The sequence below is a fragment of the Mobula hypostoma genome, chromosome 8 (genome assembly GCF_963921235.1).
Source record: "Mobula hypostoma chromosome 8, sMobHyp1.1, whole genome shotgun sequence".
Lineage (NCBI taxonomy): Eukaryota > Metazoa > Chordata > Chondrichthyes > Myliobatiformes > Myliobatidae > Mobula > Mobula hypostoma.
In genome coordinates this window covers 153240987-153262624 of record NC_086104.1, presented here as the reverse complement: position 1 = coordinate 153262624, position 21638 = coordinate 153240987, and the positions used below count along the sequence as shown (strand labels likewise).

At 41.8% G+C, this 21638-nt stretch overlaps 1 protein-coding gene across 2 annotated transcripts in view; it reads right to left on the bottom strand.

Moving 5' to 3' along the window:
• LOC134351070 (PH and SEC7 domain-containing protein 2-like) overlaps positions 1 to 13161 on the bottom strand; it is an 86348-nt gene extending 73187 nt beyond the window's left edge. The window contains exons 1-2 of one of the 2 annotated variants that reach the window (XM_063057110.1): positions 12849 to 13161; positions 6815 to 7943 (exon numbers count right to left, since the gene is read on the bottom strand). In XM_063057110.1, coding sequence (XP_062913180.1) covers positions 6815 to 7855 — 1041 coding nt within the window. In that variant the 5' untranslated portion in view covers positions 7856 to 7943; positions 12849 to 13161. Of the gene's footprint in view, positions 1 to 6814; positions 7944 to 9800; positions 10072 to 12848 lie in introns of those variants that run through there. The other variant, XM_063057111.1, reaches the window with a different exon arrangement.
• Positions 13162 to 21638: the final 8477 nt, after the last annotated feature.

Below are 21638 nucleotides of genomic sequence, written 5' to 3'. Positions count from 1 at the left end.
AGAGAAAATATACACAGATGTCAACAGGATCAATTGTATCTGAGTCATAGGTTGAATAGGCTAGGCTTTTTCACAGGAGAATAAGGGTAGATCTCATATTGAGGTATATGAAATTATGAGAGGTATAGATAAGGTGAATGCATGCATGTAGGCTGGATGAGACTAGAGCTAGAGCTTATAGATTTAGGGTGCAAAGTGAAATATTTAAGGGGAACATGGAGGGAACTTCTTTAATCAAAGGGTGGTGAGAGTGTGGAATGAGCTGACAGGGGAAGTGGTAGATGTGGGATCAATTGTAACATTTAAGAGAAGTTTGAATGAGAGAGGTATGGAGGGGTTTGGTCCGGGTGCAGGTAGAGAGGACTAATCAGAAACTCAGGCTATAACAGGCTAGATGGGTTGAAATGCCTGTTTTTCTGCTGTCATATTCTATACCCTGGCAGCTTCCTGGTAAACCTCTCCTGCATATACTCCAAGCCTCCACATCCTTCCTATAACAAGGTAACCAGAATTGAATGCAACACTCCAGATGCGGCATAACTAGAATTTTAAAGCTGCAACTTCCTGATTCTTGAGCTTAATGCCTTGACTAATAAAGACAAGCATGCCATACGCCTAATTAATCACACTCAGCCTGTATGGCCACTTTCAAAGAGCTATGAACCCAAGATTCTTCTGTGGATAAACACTGTTAAGGCTCCTGCCATTTTCAGTGTACTGTCCTTTGATATTTCATCTCCCATATTGCAACACCTGAAACTAGGCCAGATTAAACTCCACCTGCCATTTATCTTACCATATTTGCAACAGATCTATTTCCCACTATATCCTTTGGCAATCTTGAACACTATCCACAAAGTCACCAATCTTCATATTATCTATGAACTTACTATCCACGTTTTATCCAAATCATATACATATATAAACCATAAGACATAGGAGCAGAATTAGGCCATTCAGCCCATCGAGCCTACTCCACCATTTGATCATGGCCAATTTACTTTACTATCAACTCCACTCTCCTGCCTTCTTCCCGTCACTTTTGACACCATTACTAATCAAGAGCCCACCAACCTCCACTTCAAATATACCCAATGACCTGGCCTCTACAGCTGACTGTGGCCAGGTTTGCAGATGATATGAAGATTGGTGGAGGGGCAGGTAGTGTTGAGGAAACAAGTAGCCTGCAGAAAGACTTAGACAGATTAGGAGAGTGGGCAAGAGAGTGGAAAATGAAATACAATCTTGGAAAATGCATGGTCATGCACTTTGGTGGTAGAAATAAATGTACAGACTATTTGCTAAATGGGAAGAAAATCCAAAAATTTGAGAGGAAAACGGACTTGGGAGACCTTGTACAGAACACCCTAAAGGTTAATTTGCAGGTAGAGTTGGTGGTGAGAAAGGCAAATGCAATATTAGCATTCATTTCAAGAGGTCTAGAAAACAAGAGCAGGGATGTGATGTTGAGGCTTTATAAGGCACTGATTAGGCCTCACCTTAAGTAACGTGAACAGTTTTGGGTTCATCTAAGAAAAGCTGTACTGGTATTGGAGAGGATTCAGAGAAGGTTCACAAGGATTATTCTGGGAATGAAAGGGTTATCATACGAGTAATATTTGATGACCCTGGGTCTGTACTCGCTGGAATTCAGAAGGATGAGGGGGGAATCTCATTGAAACCTTTCAAATGTTGAAAGGCCTAGACAGAGTAGATCTGGAAAGGACGTTTCCATGGTGAGGGAGTCTAGGACAAGAGGGCACAGCCTCAGGATAGAGGAACATCTACTTAAAACAGAGATGTGAAGAAATTTCTTTAGCCAGAGGGTGGTGAGTTTGTGGAATTTATTACCAGAGGCAGAGGTGAGGCATGTCATTGGGTGTATTTAAGGCAGAGCTTGATCGGTTCTTGATTGGATACAGCATCAAAGGTTAGGGGGAGAAGTCTGCGGAGTGGGGCTGAGGAGGGGAAAAAAGGATCAGTCATGATTGAATGGCAGAGCAGACTCGATGGGCCAAATTGCCTAATTCTGCTCCTACGTCTTATGGTCTTATTATATGCCTGCTACATCATAGTTCAATCCAGACTGTGTCCATACTTCAAGTCAGTATTTAGCAGATGAACCTTTGGCAGCAATTACAGCTTTGAGTCTGTGTAGACATGTCTCTATCAGCTTAGCACATGACACCATAATTTTTCCCCATTTTTCTTTACAAAACTGCTCAAGCTCTGTCAGACTACATGGAGATTGTGACTGAACAGCCCTTTTCAAGTCCAGCCACAAATTCCCAATTGGATTCAGGTCTGCGCCCTGACTTGGCCACTCCAGGATAGTAACTTTGTTATTTTTAAGCTATTTCTATGTAGCTCTGGCTTTTTGTTTGGGGTCATTGTATTGCTGGGAAACAAATATTCTCCCACGTCACAGTTCTCTTGCAGACTTCCCTGTATTTTGCTGCATTCATTTTACCCTCTACCTTCACAAGCCTTCCAAGGCCTGCTGCAGTAAAGCATCCCCACAGCATAAGACTATAAGACCCCACAACACAGGAGCAGAATCAGGCCATCTGGCCCATTCAGTCTGCTCCGCCATTCATGAAGCAGCCACCGCCATGCTTCATGGTAGAATGGTGTGTTTTTGACGATGTGTGGTGTTTGTCTTACATCAAACATAGCATTTAGTCTGATGGCCAAAAAGCTCAATTTTGGTTTCATCAAACCATAGAACCTTCTTCCAGCTGACTTCAGAGTCTCCCACATGCCTTTTGGCAAACTCTGGCTGAGATTTCATGTGAGTTTTTTCAACAGTGGTTTTCTCTTTGCCACTCTCCTATAAAGCTGTGACTGGTGAAGCAACCGGGCAACTGGTGTTGGATGTGCAGCCTCTCCCATCTCAGTCACTGAAGCTTGGAACTCCTCCAGAGTTGTCATAGGTCTCCCAGTGGCCTCTCTCACTAGACCCCTTCTTGCACGGTCATTCAGTTTTGCTGTGCCATATCCTTGATGACTGACTTTACTATACTCCAAGGGATATTCAAGATTGGTCTCATAAGCCACTTGAGAGCCCATAAGTAGATCAACAGAACGAAGACCATCATCCTCGGCCTCGAGGGATAGCCACGACGACTGATTCAGTAACTTGAAATTTTTCTTGCATCTAATTCCTGACTTGTGCGTTTCAATCACAAACAAGAGAAAATCTGTGGATACTGGAAATCCAAGCAACACACACCAAATGCTGGAGGAATTCAGCAGGCCAGGCAGCACCTATGGAAAAGAGTCAGCAGTCGATATTTCAGGCTGAGACCCTTCAAAGGGATTATACTCTTTTTTATAGATGCTGCTTGGCCTACTGAGTTCTTCCAGCATTTTGTGTGTGTTGCTTATGCTTTTCAATCCCCTTTGAAAAGCAGACAGTGTAAGATGTAAGGTCTTAAATTAATACTTCACATCTGTTAAGCAGGTTTGCAAGATTAAAAACATTATATAAAAGTAATTTGTAATTGTGACTATCAGCCTGGGTACAAGGACCCTCAAGTTGGCTATTAGGTGGCTTTTGCAAATATTTTTCCCCACCCACCTTCCCCCCTCACCTGGTCTCACCTGTCCTCTGCCAGCTTGTACTCCTTCCCCTCCCTCCACCTTCTTCCCTCTGCCCTTCCAGTCCTGAGAAGGGACCTCAGCCCAAAACATTGGCTGTTTACTCCTCTCCATAGATGCTGCCTGATTTGCTGTGTTCCTCCAGCATTTCACGTGCATTGCTTTTTCACAAAATGTTTTAATACATTCCCATGAAAGTTAATATGCAACATGGATTTCACTATAACATTTAATGATCAAAAACAGGTCATTGTGTTACAAACTGATGACTTAATTCTGTCTCTCTTTATTCACCTGCCTCATCTACACACTGCATCATTTTTTTACAATGGTCTGTTTTTCCCTTAAATATCTCTCATTCAACTACAATGCATTCATCACCTCTCAATCTTTTGTTAAGATGCAATCTTAAATGAGATTTAAATGACATTGACTGTGGAATGATTGTTGGTATCAGATGGGGTGCTTTGCATACCCCGGAAACTGCTGATCTCCTGGGATGTTCATGCATAACAGTCTCTAGAGTTTACAGGGAATGGTGTAAGAAACAAAAAAAAATCCAGTAAGCAGCAGTTCTGTGGGAAAAAGCACCTTGTTAACAATGAGAGAGATCAGAGGAGAATTACCAGATTGGTTCAAGCTGACAGGAAGACGAGAGAAACTCGAATAACCACATGTTACAACAGTGATGTGCAAAAGAGCATCTCTGCATGCACAGGACGTCAAACCTTGAAGTGGATGGGCTACAGCAGCAGAAGACCACAAACAGGAGGTACCTAATAATGTGGCCACCAAGCGCTTATTTACTCTAGATAAGGAGATCCCAACCTAGGGTACATGGACCCCTTGGTTAATGGTAGTTCATGGCAGAAAAAAGGCTGGGAACCCCAGCTCTAGATCCCTTAATCTCACCAGCCAGTTTCTAACACCCGCTACATAATTTCAAAATACTTCCTCCGTAACGTTTCACAATTTGAAATGCCTTATATTCTCCACAGAATGACGATCACCACCAGTGTCTCAAGTCTCCTTGCACTTACATTTTCACGGTATAAAATCTGCTCTGTGTTCTTGATAACATCTCAACATCCTTCCTATTATGCAGAGGCTAGAACAGCAATCCATCTGTGGTTTTATATTGATGTAGATTCACCACGGCATCTCTTTTCTCAATCATTTCCTGCAACCCTTTCTTCATTATGCTTTTGACTGGTTTGATGAGAAATGAGAAAATAAGAACTGAAGACTTGGGGAAGTAAAGAATTAAACATTAACAGTGTGGTTAGAATACTACAAAATGGAACCTGCTCTGAACATGAATTCAACTAAACCTGCTTGATTAATCGGTCAAATTTACCAAGAGATGAGCTGATTAGAATATTTGTTTTAACTTAAAGTAAGTTTTCTTTCTGAATTAATATTGACGAGGAAAACAACAGACAATTCACTAACTAGAGCTCAGGCTGAGTGACTTGGGTATTGGTCAGTAAATCTAAAATCTTTCCTGCAATTGGATGTCAGTAAAACATGCAGCAACATCCAAAATTCAAGCATGTTATGATTTGCGACCAAGCTGGCTACATCTGCTGTTTAAAATTTGATTCATTATTTACACGTTCAGTTGAATGTACACTCAACTGAACAGGAGTACTCTTTTTTTTTGGTACACCTGTACCCCTGCAAATATCTAATGTTCCAATCAGCAACTCAATGCATTAAAAAATGCAAACGTGATCAAGAGGTTCAGTTGTTGATCAGACCAAACATCAGAATGGGGAAGAAATGGGATCTAAGTGACTCTGACCGTGGAATGATTGTTGGTGCCAGACAGGGTGGCTTGAGCATTTCAAAAGATCACTATGAGTGTATTTGTAAAACCCAGTGCAATGAAAATACCCACAGGGACTGGACGGCTTGGTATTTCTCTAGAGGAAATAACTTGGAATGTGGAGAATCTTACCCATGTGTTTATAACAGGTCTGTTTTATTCAAGGGGAATTTGTACTGCAGATAAACAAAAAAGCTGCTGATGTAAGAAGCATGCCCATTTTCACAATATGACGGGCTCAATATGCTTCTGACAGAAATTAATTGCTCGAGTTACTGGCCATGAACAGGATATTGGGAAGTTATTTTCTAAAATGACATTGTGAAATACTAGTAGAACAACCAAGGTGCTGTCAAAGCCCAGCGCTGAAGGGTTAGTGCACCTGAACCCAGTACTGACTGCTTCGTGTTGCAGTAAAATGAGCACCAAACTACAGAGAAGTATGCTTATAGCACCAATCATATGGCTGCCGGATGCCAACAGCAATTTTATATTACTGCAATATAACAGATGCATTGTGCACTAAACCCAGCAGTGACCCCTGGCATAGCCAGCCCATCGCATCTACCCCTGCTTCTGGCAGAGGATAATTTTCAGTCACATCATTTAATCCTAAACCCAACAGTGGAAATTCTGATCTACCACTTTAAAAAGAGATGTATGTGAACATCGGCAAATCTCTGCTCCTTTTACCTTACATCATTTTCCTCCATTATTCACTGACTTACTGTATTCAACACCAGAGGACAGCTACTAGATTTTAAATCAAAGTTTTAACACATTCTTCTCATCTTAAGACTCCCAAAATTTCTTAAGTTTGTTACATTAGATGGGCTTCCATTATACCAGAAGACATAGAAGCAGAATGAGGCCATTCAGCCCATCTAGTCTGCTTCTCCATTCCATCATGGCTGATTTATTTTCTCTCTCAACCCCATCCTCCTGCCTTCTCCCTGTAACCTTTGACATCTTTACTAATCAAGAACCTATCAACCCCCTCATTAAATATAACCAACGACTTGGCCTCCACAGCCATCTGTGGCAATGAATTCCACAGATTTACCACTCTCTGGCTAAAGAAATGCTTCCTCATCTCCGTTCTAAAAGAATGCCCTTCTATTCTGAGACTGATCTTAAGACTCTCCCACCATAGGAGACTTCCTTTCCACATCCACTCTTTTAAGACCTTTCAGCATTTGATAGGTTTCAATTAAGTCACCCCTCATTCTTCTGATTGAAATATTAAATAAAATATTTGATATTTAATTATATTCCATATTAAATAAAATATGGAACTGAAGGATAATACACTCCAGAAGGGATGTAGAGGGAAGTCAGTGGTCAATCTCCATCTTTCCCACTTTGATTAAAAAGAGATTCCATTACCTCACTCTCCATCTGTTGGTTATTCCATTCCACCAGCTCCTTATGCACTAAAGGAATGTATGAGGGTAGAGTAGACACTGCATCCTGTATGTTTATCAGACAGCAATTTTCTGTGTTAACTTCCTCAGCTGCTTCAATTTCCATTTCACTGCTAATCGGCTCACAGCTCTTTGGCATTACCACTGGATCTGGGTCACACTTCTTATCCAATGTCTCCTCAGTTGTGGCAACTTCTGTGGTTAAAATCGGAATAAATGCTTTGTTTTGATGCCACACATCCTGTTGTAAAAAAGTAACATCTGATGGGTCCATAATAACTTCATCAGGAGATGTGGCTGCGTCAGAAACCTGGGATAAAGCCTCAGACTTATCCCTCAACAATTCCTCATCAGTTTCTTCATTGACAGAGGGTGTTAAGGGCTCCGATGGACCCGGGCTATCAGTAGTCATTGAATCTGAATGATTAAGAAGACTGTCAGTACTTTCTTCAGCATAATTCCCTGTATCATTGGTGTTTTTGGTCAGTAATACAGCTTGTACCCATGGTGTAGATCCATTACTTTCAAATGAACTTGTGCTTTCAGATCGATTAGAAGCGTCTAATTTGTCTTCCAAATCCTTGAAAAGCTCATTGTCCGTTAGTTCACTGACACACCCTTCAATTGGTCCTAAATCTGGATTCTCACTCTGGGCAAACATACTTTTGTTTTCAAAATCAAAGCTTAAGAAAGGATTTTCCGTAATAACATTACGATCACCAAGATCTTCAGCAAGATCCTCCACGAAACTGTTGGCACCCGGCTCCATTTCATTAACTGAATTGGCCGAGATATGAAAAAGGTTTGTTTCAAGTAGAGTGCCGCCGACTTCTGTCCTTGACTCTGAAAATTGTATTAACTCAGAGATGTCACAATTCAGAGGAGCTAGATTTTGTGCACCAGTGCCTTTGTCTTCTTCAATGTTGTCATCACCTTCTGTACTGCCTAAATCTTGTGCGGAAGATATTTGTTCCATGTTAGTCAGGGAATCAAAATGATCCATCTTCAGTTATCAAAGGGAAGTTACAAAGGGTCTGCTGTTGATTTCAATGGAGTGCGTAAAGATACAGTCAGCTATTTGCCATGATGACCTGTGAAAAAGTAATAATTTAAGTGATTGCAAATTCATTGGTAAATGTTCCAACTTGTCTTGAACTATGGTTGCATAAACATTACAAAGAGAATGTGTATTTTGAGGTTTTGCTCAGTTTCTAGAATGAGGTCCATAGGAAGAAAGAAAAAAAGAAGCAAATATCAGATTGGGTGTCACTATTTCAGAAGACCTGTCCTAAACCTAGTATGTAAGTGCAATTGTGAAGAAAGCACAACAGCGCCTCTCTTCCTTAGGAATCTGCTGAGGTTCAGAATGACATCTAAAAAATTGACAAACTTTTATAGAGGTGGAGAGATAATTGACCGGCTGCATCATGGCCTGCTATGGAAACACCAATGCCTTTGAACAGATTACACCACAAAAGCTAGTGGGCCAGTACATTACAGCTAAAGCCCTCCCAACCATTGAGCACATCTACATTTGTACTTGAAATGCTGTCGTAGGGAAACTGCATCCATCATCAGAGATCCTCACCACCCAGGCCATACTCTTCTCTCGCTGCTGCCATCAGGGAGAAGGTACAACAGCCTCAGGACTCACCACCATCAAGTCCAAGAACAGTTACTATCCCTCAACCGTCAGGTTCTTGAACAAAAGGGGATAAACTACACTCACTTGCCCATCCATTGATATGTTCCCACAACCAATAATCTCACTTTAAGGACCCTTTATCTTGTTATTTCATGTTCTTATTATTTATTGCTATTTATTTATATTTGCATTTGCACAGTTCATTGTCTTCTGCACTCCACTTGATCTTTCATTGATCCTGTTGTAGTTACTATTCTATAGATTTGCTGAGTATGCCCTCAGGAATATGAATCTCAAGATTGTATATGGTGAGATATTTGTACTTTGATAATAAAATTTACTTTCAACTGTGAATGAGTTCCTGGTGAATCAAATTGAATATACATTTAATGGCCAAGTTATTAGGTATAGGAGTGGAACCCGGTGTGATCTTCTGTCACCTGTCTGGCCACTCTCCCCGACCTCTCTCATTAACAGCAGTCGAAGAAATAAAAACATTTTAATTTATAAATTAAGATACGACAACTGCAGAATAAACTTGGGCATGGTCCAGCTTGTACAGAAATGTAAAGATCAATACTGTCTTTAAAGAGATGACTAAAAAAATTTTACTTTTGAAAAGTAACTTGCATTTATATACCTTTTCATGGTCTGACGTGGTCCTGAAGTCCCAACAGTCTATGAAGTACTTTGGAATTTCAATTGTAAAAGAGGCAGATTAACACCTGCACTTATTAGCTAATCCTACCACTACTACATCCACATCATCTAGTCACTTTATGCACATACAATCAGTCCATGCATATTTATTTATTTATTGACATACAGCGCAGAATACGTCCTTCCAGTCCTTTGAGCCGTACCTCCCAGCAATCACCCAATTTAACCCCAGCCTAATCACGGTACAATTTACAATGACCAAATAACCCACCAACCAGTTCGTCTTTGGAATGTGGGTGGAAACCGGAGCACCCGGAGGAAACCCACGTGGTCATGGGGAGAACGTACAAACTCCTTACAGACAGTGGCGGGAATTGAACTTGGGTCAGTGGTACTGTACAGCACTGTGCTAACCACTATGCTAACAAGCCACCTCAGGTGTTACTTGTATATTGTGTTTTATAGGATTGCTTTTGTATCTATACACATTGTATTCTTTACGCCTATTGTGTTTTCTCAACCTGCATCAGAACCAGAGAACCACTTTGTTCTCTTTTATACTCGCGTACTGAAGAATGACAATAAGCAATCTTGAATCTTCAACCTTGTACACTTGGAATGTAGAGACAATACTTCTATTTACCTGTTGGCATTTTTGATGAATCATTAATAGTAGGGGTGGCACACCGCTTTACAGTAGGTACAGGTAACCCCAGTTCAATTCCCACTGCTGGCTGTAAGGAGTTTCTGCATTCTCCCCATGACTGTGTGGGTTTCCTCCAGGTGCTCTGGTTTCCTCCCACAGTCCAAAGACGTACTGGTTGGTAGATTACTTGGTCATTGCAAATTGTCCCATGATTAGGCTAGGATTAAATCAGGAGATTGCTAGGTAGCGTGGCTTGAAGGGCCGGAAAGAGCTACTCCATGCTGTATCACAATAAATAAAAAAAATTAAAATAAATGCTCATTTAAGAAATTCAAGTACAGACCACAGAGAGGCAAAGTTGGACCCTAATTATTAAATTTAAATCATTAATCGTTCTGCTATTATTTGACCTTACCTTGTGGACATTCTGTTGGGAAGCATTCATTTTAATAAGTACAAAGATTATAGTGTTAGGCGATGTACACTTGTACATTTAAAAGTTAAAAGTTGTTAACTTTTAAATGTAACTTAAAAGTTACATTTTTAAGTTACAATGTAAAGTTGTAAATTAAAAGTACAAATGCAGGAACTAAATTTTTTATTTACAACATGGAATGCTCAAATTTCTTGAGAATCACAAATTTCCTATATTAATCACTTAAAAGATTTTTTTTCATAGAAATTGGAGCACAAAATTGTTCTCATTCTGTTTCCTGACCTTCCCCTTGTCATTCTGTATTCATTCTTTTCAAATATTTATCTAGTTTTTGTTCAAGTGACATCATTCTCTGCTTCAATCGTATTTTGCGATGAAACATTCTGTCCTCAAACAAATTCTCCCAAATTACCCCTTTGTTTATTTAGTGATAGCTCAAAAATCTATATCTCCTTGTTACTAAATCAACAGTCCGTGGAACAGCCTTTCATTTTTTGTCACCTCCAAAGTTCTAAATTGTTCGAGAATGTCTATTGAAAAATCCCTTCAACTTTTATTTCAAGAATTATTCTTTTTATTATTACTACCCCTCAACCATCAGGTTCTTGAACAAAAGGGGATAAACTACACTCACTTGCCCATCCATTGAGATGTTCCCACAACCAATGATCTCACTTTAAGGACCCTTTTTCTCATTATCTCATGATCTCATTTTTACTACTATTTACTTATACCTGCATTTGCACAGTTTGTTGTCTTCTGCACTTTGGTTGATATTTCATTGATCCTGTTTACAGTTACTATTCTATAGATTTGCTGAGTATGCCCACAGGAAAAAGAATCTCAGGGTTGTATATGATGACATATATACACTTTAATGTTACAATTTACTTTGAACTTTTAATTGTATCTTTATACTTACAACTAATATTTATATTCTTAATACTGTCATTTATTGGAGTTATATTGCAATCTTAATACTGTAATAATAATTGTAAATTTGAAGTAGAATGTTATGAATCAAACTATGTCAAGTTTCAGATGGATGCCTTTTTAAGACTCGATGTACATAGGGTATTTACCGCCTTTGCTGATCTTGTATCTAGCTTTAGAAGTAAAATATGCAGCTTATTTGACTGATTATGTAGACCTACTCTAATGAAAGTTGTCGTAGCTGAGGTCCTGTGGTTTTTCAGTGAGTACTTCTAACAAGGGAGGAAATTGTATCACTACAACTATAATAAAACCTTTTGCCCAAACATAAAATAGATCTGAAATCATGCCCTTTTGTAAATGATACAGAATGTGTTATAAAATTACTAGTGAAAAGATTTGGGGCAATTTAGGAGATTGTAGAGTGACAGATTTTCGGCCTACACTGTAATACATGCACTTGTTTGGATTCAACAAGATGCAATTCTCTTCCTGCTGAGGGCAACCTCCATTTCTGTACACTGATTCAGCACCGCCATTAACATCAAAACAAGGTGGTTTAGCACTTGGAGGTTCAGTTTCACTCCGTTTAGTTTAGTTCAATCCAGCAGGAAATACAAAGATGATCTCTGTAACTGTAATATTTGATCTGTCAGAAGAATAATTGAAGTGTAAAGTTACTTTACAATGGCCCCTTCTAATTATCGTGTCAAAACATTAATCAATGCCTGACCTAATGTGGTTTTCAGTTTGATAGTAAAACCATAAAGTTTTTGTCATAAAAAAGTGCAGCACAGAAACAGGCTCTTTGGCCTATCTAATCCATGCAGAGACTATTTGAACTGCCTATTCCCTTCAAGCTGCACCGGGACCATAGCCCTCCACACCCCTACCATCCATGTACCTGTCCAAACTTTGCTTAAACATTGAAATTGAGCTCACATGCACCATTTGTGCTGGCAGCTCGTTCCCCACTTTCATGACCCTCTGAGTGAAGATATTAGAAATTTTAAGAAACACAGAAGACTTTTAATCAAGACATGCAGGCAGAAATTGAACTATTGTCATATGACTCATAATTATTAACTATTAACTCATAATGATGTTCATTAAGTCTTAAAAAGTACACTCGTCAGAAACTATTTGGATTAGCAACATTCTATCCCAAATTTATATTATTAAGACCAACTAAAATTACAATATAGCTCCAACAAATTACAGTATTAAGAATATAACTTCTATGCGTTTGAGAAGTGCTTGAGTGATAAATCCTTATTTCAGATCTTGTATCCCTGCGTTATACAGGGATACAAGGCAGCCGGTAGAATATACAGTACATTGCCTTCTGATATGACACCTGTATATTGAGACCACCTGTCTCAAAAGATCAAAAAATCAAACCCACATCCTTGGTGAGACATGCTCTGGGGAATTCCTATCTGTTTCCAATAAGTCAACTTTAATGGAACAAAAATGAACGCTGTTTTTACATCCAGCATTATCTGTGTCCAGTCCACGGGGAATTGGATGAGAGGCGCTTTGTTGTCCTTAGCGAAGGCTCTGCAAAGTGTGTTTGAGATGAGACTTTCTAAAACATCCACCACCTTTACCAAAAGCAGGCCTCGCTTTTGCTAAATCTGATTAGATTAGTTTTGAAGTAAAGTTAGTCAACTCACCCGTCGGACTTCCCATGTGTCATAGCCCCTGAATGAAACCAGTTCCCTGACGAGTTGGCCAGTGTTGCTGTCCGCAGGGGTAGCGTATGGGAGATGGGTGGCCTCAGTCAGTACAGACTTTTCTACTCTGCCCTAGTTTCTAACAAACTATTTTCTCTCTCTCTCAGTCTCTGCTCAAGTTGACACATGCTCACTTCCTTCCGCAAGTTCAACGTTTGACAGAAAATTAGTGGAGCGGGAGGAGCCACGGCGAGCGGAGGAGATTACGGAAAGTTAAACTGATTTCTTCGTGCTGCTGAACAACTATCACCAAGAAGGGATTTAGATCGGGACTTGAACAGCTGAAAGGCTGTGCTGTGTTGGCCTGTGGCCCCAGAGCGTGCACACTCTCCAAAACAGTTCTGCCGCTCCCCTGTGTAAAAATGGTTGCTACCATCAGTGACAGTCAGAGGCTTCCGTTTGCTTGACAGGATCAAATGGTCTCGCATGCAAGATATCGGAAAAATAATGCAACCCTGCCAACACAACACCTGCTGTTGTGGAGAGCTGCACCGCTTAAAACAAAACGTATTTAAATGAATCAGCATCCTTAAAAGCTGAAATGTCAACTGATCATTTAACTCTTTCAAACCCGTTGCCAGAGTGCAGAATAGTTCATCACATTACTGATTTGAAAATATTAACGTACAGAAAAATATAGTAATCTTTCCCCTTTAGACTTAGTACAAGAATTGCATGAGGACTTGAAATACAGACCCCCCCCCCGGACAGAAATGGCTAATACCAGGGGCAACACACATCAAAGTTGCTGGTGAACGCAGCAGGCCAGGCAGCATCTCTAGGAAGAGGTACAGTCGACGTTTCAGGCCGAGACCCTTCGTCAGCGTCCATAATTTTATGGTTGGTGGGAAGTAGAGGGGGGATGTCAGAGGTCGGTCGGATTTTTTTCACACGGGAGTGCTGGGTGCGTGGAACGTGCTGCCGAAGGTGATGTAAGGGGCAGATACATTAAGGACATTTGAGAAACATTTAAATAGGCACATGGATGAAAGCAAAATGGAGTCTAAAAGTAGAAGGGAAAGGTTAGATTGACTTTAGAGTAGATTAAAACTTTGGCACAACGTTATGGGCCGAAAAGCCTGTAAAGTGTTGGAATGTTCCATATTAAAATCAAGATTTCATGGTTTGTTTAGAGAACATATGACATAGAACAGTACGACCAGGCCCTTTGGCCCACAATGTTGTGCTGAACCAATTAAATTAGTAATCAAATAGCCAACTAATATAATCCCCTCTGCCTACACAATATTCTATTTCCTGCACATCATACACCTATCCAACAGTCTCTTAAAAGTCCCTAATGTATTTGCCTCTACCAGCACCCAGACACCCACCCACTCTGTGCACAAAACTTGCTGCACACATCTCCTTTGAATTTACCCCCTCTCACCTTAAACGCATGCCCTCTGGCATTAGGCATTTCAACCCAGGGGAAAAAAATGTTGTCTGCCTGTGCTTCTTTGTTATGATTCAGTTTCCACTCACATAGATAATATTCATGACTTTAGCTATTGAGGCTGGAAAATCCTGAGATTTCCTGCCCAGATCTCTCACTCCTAACTCCCTAAAACTTTCCACTTATGCTTAGCATCTGACCAGTTGTCCTCACCTCAGTCGATGGTGTTGTACCAATCTTTTGTTTTGTGAGATTATGCACTTCTGAGACTCACTGGGGTGTTCTAAGTCATTTCCAAGTGGTAACAGTTGCACTCACAATTACTCAGGAAGGTGGCTCATCAAAGTTCAAAATTCAAAGTAAATTTATTATCAAAGAACATATATTTCACTGAAAATAGTCATAGTCACAGTCATAGTCATACTTTATTGATCCTGGGGGAAATTGGTTTTCGTTACAGTTGCACCATAAATAATAAATAGTAATAGAACTATAAATAGTTAAATAGTATTATGTGAATTATGCCAGTAAATTATGAACTAAGTCCAGGACCAGCCTATTGGCTCAGGGTGTCTGACCCTCCAAGGGAGGAGTTGTAAAGTTTGATGGCCACAGGCAGGAATGACTTCCTATGATGCTCTGTGCTGCATCTCGGTGGAATGAGTCTCTGGCTGAATGTGCTCCTGTGCCCACCCAGTACATTATGTAGTGGATGGGAGACATTGACCAAGATGGCATGCAACTTGGACAGCATCCTCTTTTCAGACACTACTGTCAGAGAGTCCAGTTCCATCCCCACAACATCACTGACCTTATGAATGAGTTTGTTGATTCTGTTGGTGTCTGTTACCCTCAGCCTGCTGCCCCAGCACACAACAGCAAACATGATAGCACTGGCCACCACAGACTCGTAGAACATCCTCAGCATCGTCCAGCAGATGTTAAAGGACCTCAGTCTCCTCAGGAAATAGAGACGGCTCTGACCCTTCTTGTAGACAGCCTCAGTGTTCTTTGACCAGTCCAGTTTATTGTCAATTCGTATCCCCAGGTATTTGTAATCCTCCACCATGTCCACACTGACCCCCTGGATGGAAACAGGGGTCACTGGTACCTTAGCTCTCCTCAGGTCTACCACCAGCTCCTTAGTCTTTTTCACATTAAGATGCAGATAATTCTGCTCACACCATGTGACAAAGTTTCCTACCGTAGAGATTCAAACATGAGATTCATTTTCTTGCGGGCTTACTCAATAAATCTAATAACCATAATAGAATCAATGAAAGACCACGCCAACTGGGCGGAACAACCAGAGTGCAAAAGTCAACAAGCTGTGCAAATACAAGAAGAACAAAAGAAATAATAATAATAATAATAATAATAATAATGAATAAATAAGCAATAAATATTGAGAACATGAAATGAAGTGTCCTTGAAAGTGAATCCATATGCTGTGGGAACAGTTCAGTGATGGGGCAAGCAAAGTTGAATGAAGTTATCCCCTCTGGTTCAAGAGCCTGATGGTTGAAGCATAATAATTGATCCTGAAACAGGTGGTGCGGGTTCTTAGACTCTTGTACCTTTGTTCTGATGGCAGCAATGAGAAGAGAGGTTCCTGATGATGGATGCTGCTTTGCTTTGACAGTGTTTCATGTAGATGTGCTGAATGGCAGGGAGGGCTTTACCCGTGATGGACTGGGCCTTATTTACAACTTTTTGTAGGATTTTCCATTCTAGGGCATTGGTGTTTCCATACCAGGCTGTGATGCAGCCAGTCAATGTACTCCCACCACACATCTATAGAAGTCTGCTAAAGCTTTAGATGTCATGCCAAATCTTCACATACTCCTAAGGAAGTAGAAGCACTGCCGTGCTTTCTTCATAATTTCACTTACGTGCTGGGCCCAGGACTGATCCTCTGAAATGACAACACCGAGGAACTTGAAGTTGAGGACCCTCTCCACATCTGATCCCCTGTCACGTACCCCGTGACGGGTTAAGGAACCAGCAGAAATGGAAACACTTTGGAGTCTGGTATTGCTATTAACATAAGTTATTTTTATTAATAACTACATAATGCAGTAATATATAACCAGATAAATCAAACAAGTTAGCTGTGTTACGTGTATATATGTGTGCAAATATAACTCCCAATCTATTGAGCTTGGGGGAAACAAGGCTTAGAGTCTTGAGATGGTAAAGTATGAAAGTTCAGTTCATCACGGAATAGGTGATGAGACAGAGATATTTGTAATCCAGGGTAAATGTCGAGAGAAGGCAATTACATTGATATTCCAGATTCCACGACAGCAATACAAAATAACAATAGTACTAGGTTTTATCTCTGAAGTTCTTCCATTCCACACAAGAAATATCACCAACTGTGATCTTCAATGAATATCCTTCCAACACAAGTGGTACTACACCCGAATTCAGCTATGGGTCATTCCAACGTGGAGGCCACAGGATACTCAAACAGAATCCACATATGGATTATCACCAACAGTAGCTTATCACTAAGGGGACCCCCTTCAAGGGAACCAACCCCAAACACACAACGTGATAGCCACTTATCGAGTTCCACAACATACGAAATAACTCCAACAGAGATTTGCCACAGGGGTGCCTTTCTTCAGTGAACTACCACACCCAAACAAGGGTAACACACAAGTGGTATTCATAAAGGTACTCCTCTCACCAGAGAACCCACTCTTGTGGATTAACTACGTGACAGTCACACCTTCGTATTCGAATGGAATCAACTCACCCTTACGGGCTACTTAGGAGAGAGTCCAAACAGTGACCTCTTTGTCACTAGGTTTCTTCTGTTTCAAACCTTCCTCTCCCCTCTTCTCTTCCTGCAAACTTATTCTAGTTGCAGAAAACTTGTGAGAGTCATTTATCAATACTCAGGATTGATCTCAACTCACCCCTTTTGGGCTACTGAAAGTTTAAACCAGGACTTCACTCACTGGCGTCGTTCATTGACCGAATCCATCTTGACTCTGAGCATGTGTTTCTGCGTGTCCTTGTATATTCAAAATAAACTGCAGAGAAACCATAACATCGATTGTCCATCAAATAACTCCACCTCTCTCTCTCTCTCTCTTTCCATGGCAACCCAGAAGCTGACAGCAGTAGTCAGTGTCCTTGTAAAAGTGTAACTGCAAGCAGAAAGGCAGACTCCGCCCCTCTCTCTCTCAGCAGAAATCCAAAAGTTAGTCTCAGTTCTTTCTTGTGCCTTAAAGTGACAGTCCAAAGCAAAAAGGAACCCTAGGGGTACATAATGAGGACTGGCTTGTGGAACTTCAGATCCCTCCTCCTACTGTTAAGTTTTCCACCTTAAGAATATTTTTGATGTTGAATATTCAGGTCTTTGCTCTGTGTCCTTTGTGCTTTCGCTTGTCGCCACAGATCATTTTGGTGAGCTGTGACACATTGTGATGCATCAGTGATGCTGATGTCACGTTCACACATGTTGCCAGTCCAGTACACTGGGAACAGATAAAGCTGAACATGGAACCCTTTGGTTCACAATGTTTGCTAATACTTTAACTTACTCTAAGATCATTCTAACTCTTCCCTCCCACATAGACCTTCATTTTTCTTTCATCCATTTGCCTATCTAAGAGTCTCTAAAATGTGTCTAATGCATCTGCCTCTACCACCATCCCTGGCAGGGCGTTCCACACACCTACAATTCTCTGTGTAAAAAACCTGCCTCTGACATTCCCCCCAAAACTTTCTTCCAGTCATCTGAAAAGTATGTCCCTTTGTATTAGCTATTTCCACCCTGGGAAAAAGTCTCCACCTCTCCACTCTATCTATGCCTATTGTCATTTTGTACACCTATATAAAGACACTTCCCATCCTTCCTCACTCCAAAGAGAAAAGCACTAGCTTGCTCAACTATCCTCATAAGACATGTTCTCTGATTCAGGTAGCATCTTGGTAAATTTCCTTTGCACCCTTCCAACTCCTTCCTATAATGAGGTGATCAGAATTGAATGCAATATTTCAGGAGTGATCTAACCAGAATTTTATAAAGCTGAAACATTACCTACAGCAACACACACAAAATGCTGGAGGAACTCAGCAGGTCAAGCAGCATCTATGAAAGAGCGTAAACAGTCGACGTTTCAGGCTGAGACCCTTCTTGAGGAACTCCCGGCTCTTGAACTCAATCTCCCGACTAATGAAGGCCAACACATCATATGCCTTCTTAACCATCCTGACAACTGCAACTTAGAGGGATCTTTGAACGTGAACACCAAGATCCCTCTGTTCCTCCACATTGCTAAGAATCTTACAGTTAACCCAGTATTCTGCCATCAACTTTGACCTTCCAAAGTGAATCCTTTTACACTTTTTCAGATTGAAGTCCATCTTCCACTTCTCATCCCAACTTTTAATCCTATTAATGTCTCCTTCTCATCATTATCATTATGTGCCAAGTCGTGCAACAAAGGCAATCATAGTCTTCCATCTGTCTTTAATCCGAGAAGTTCTAATAATGCTGTAAAGTGGTTAGCACAACGCTTTACAGTACCAGCAACCTGGGTCAAGTTCCTGACCCTGACTCTAAGGAGTTTGTACATTCTCCCCGTGACTGCGTGGATTTCCTTTGGATGCTTTAGTTTCCTCTCACAGTCCAAAAAATGTACCAGTTGGTCAATTGCTCATTGTAAATTGTGCCGTGATTAGGCTAGAGTTGAATTGGGGGTTCCTGGGCAGTGCTCAAAGGGCCAGAAAGGCCTACTCTGCATTGTATCTCAATAAGTAAATTTTAAAAGCTCTTCCAAACTTTTGCCTGTCCATCTTTTGATGTAATTCATGAATGTCATGCACTGTCGACCGCAACTTTTTTTCCCAATAATTTTTCCTGTTACTGCAAGATGTTCGAGTTTCTCTTTCCTCAGTGTGTGTCCCATTCTAATCTACCACAAACTTCTATGCTACCTAACCACTACCAATCTAGGAGTCATCTGCAGACTTGTTAACCAGTCCTTCACTTCCTCAGCCAAGTTATTTGTAAAAACCACAAAGGTCAGGGGTCACAGAATAGATCCCTGTGAAACACCACCCGTCACTGACCTCCAGGCAGAATATGTTCCATCTACCACTGCCCTCTGCCTGCTTTGGGCAAGCCAATTCTGAACCCACACCGCCAAGTTTCCCTAGATCTCAAGCCCTCTGAATGAGCCTACCATGGCGAACCTTGCGAACTTACTGCAATCAACAGGAATTCTGCAGATGCTGGAAATTCAAGCAACATACATCAAAGTTGCTGGTGAACGCAGCAGGCCAGGCAGCATCTATAGGAAGAGGCGCAGTCGACGTTTCAGGCCGAGACCCTTCGTCAGGACTAACTGAAGGAAGAGTGAGTAAGGGATTTGAAAGCTGGAGGGGGAGGGGGAGATGCAAAATGATAGGAGAAGACAGGAGGGGGAGGGATGGAGCCGAGAGCTGGACAGGTGATAGGCAGAAGGGGATACGAGAGGATCATGGGACAGGAGGTCCGGGAAGAAAGACGGGGGGGGGGGTGACCCAGAGGATGGGCAAGAGGTATATTCAGAGGGACAGAGGGAGAAAAAGGAGAGTGAGAGAAAGAATGTGTGCATTAAAAAGAGTAACAGATGGGGTACGAGGGGGAGGTGGGGCCTAGCGGAAGTTAGAGAAGTCAATGTTCATGCCATCAGGTTGGAGGCTACCCAGACGGAATATAAGGTGTTGTTCCTCCAACCTGAGTGTGGCTTCATCTTTACAGTAGAGGAGGCCGTGGATAGACATGTCAGAATGGGAATGGGATGTGGAATTAAAATGTGTGGCCACTGGGAGATCCTGCTTTCTCTGGCGGACAGAGCGTAGATGTTCAGCAAAGCGGTCTCCCAGTCTGCGTCGGGTCTCACCAATATATAAAAGGCCACATCGGGAGCACCGGACGCAGTATATCACCCCAGTCGACTCACAGGTGAAGTGATGCCTCACCTGGAAGGACTGTTTGGGGCCCTGAATGGTGGTAAGGGAGGAAGTGTAAGGGCATGTGTAGCACTTGTTCCGCTTACACGGATAAGTGCCAGGAGGGAGATCAGTGGGGAGGGATGGGGGGGACGAATGGACAAGGGAGTTGTGTAGGGAGCGATCCCTGCGGAATGCAGAGAGAGGCGGGGAGGGAAAGATATGCTTAGTGGTGGGATCCCGTTGGAGGTGGCGGAAGTTACGGAGAATAATATGTTGGACCCGGAGGCTGGTGGGGTGGTAGGTGAGGACCAGGGGAACCCTATTCCTAGTGGGGTGGTGGGAGGATGGAGTGAGAGCAGATGTACGTGAAATGGGGAAGATGCGTTTAAGAGCAGAGTTGATAGTGGAGGAAGGGAAGCCCCTTTCTTTAAAAAATGAAGACATCTCCCTCGTCCTAGAATGAAAAGCCTCATCCTGAGAGCAGATGCGGCGGAGACGGAGGAATTGCGAGAAGGGGATGGCGTTTTTGCAAGAGACAGGGTGAGAAGAGGAATAGTCCAGATAGTTGTGAGAGTCAGTAGGCTTATAGTAGACATCAGTGGATAAGCTGTCTCCAGAGACAGAGACAGAAAGATCTAGAAAGGGGAGGGAGGTGTCAGAAATGGACCAGGTAAACTTGAGGGCAGGGTGAAAGTTGGAGGCAAAGTTAATAAAGTCAACGAGTTCTGCATGCGTGCAGGAAGCAGCGCCAATGCAGTCGTCGATGTAGCGAAGGAAAAGTGGGGGACAGATACCAGAATAGGCACGGAACATAGATTGTTCCACAAACCCAACAAAAAGGCAGGCATAGCTAGGACCCATACGGGTGCCCATAGCTACACCTTTAGTTTGGAGGAAATGGGAGGAGCAAAAGGAGAAATTATTAAGAGTAAGGACTAATTCTGCTAGACGGAGCAGAGTGGTGGTAGAGGGGAACTGATTAGGTCTGGAATCCAAAAAGAAGCGTAGAGCTTTGAGACCTTCCTGATGGGGGATGGAAGTATATAGGGACTGGACATCCAAGGTGAAAATAAAGCGGTGGGGGCCACGGAACTTAAAATCATCGAAAAGTTTAAGAGCGTGAGAAGTGTCACGAACATAGGTCGGAAGGGATTGAACAAGGGGTGATAAAACAGTGTCGAGGTATGCAGAAACGAGTTCGGTGGGGCAGGAGCAAGCTGAGACAATAGGTCGGCCAGGACAGGCAGGTTTGTGGATCTTGGGTAGGAGGTAGAAACGGGAAGTGCGGGGTGTGGGAACTATAAGGTTGGTAGCAGTGGATGGGAGATCCCCTGAGCGGATAAAGTCGTTGATAGTGTGGGAGACAATGGCCTGGT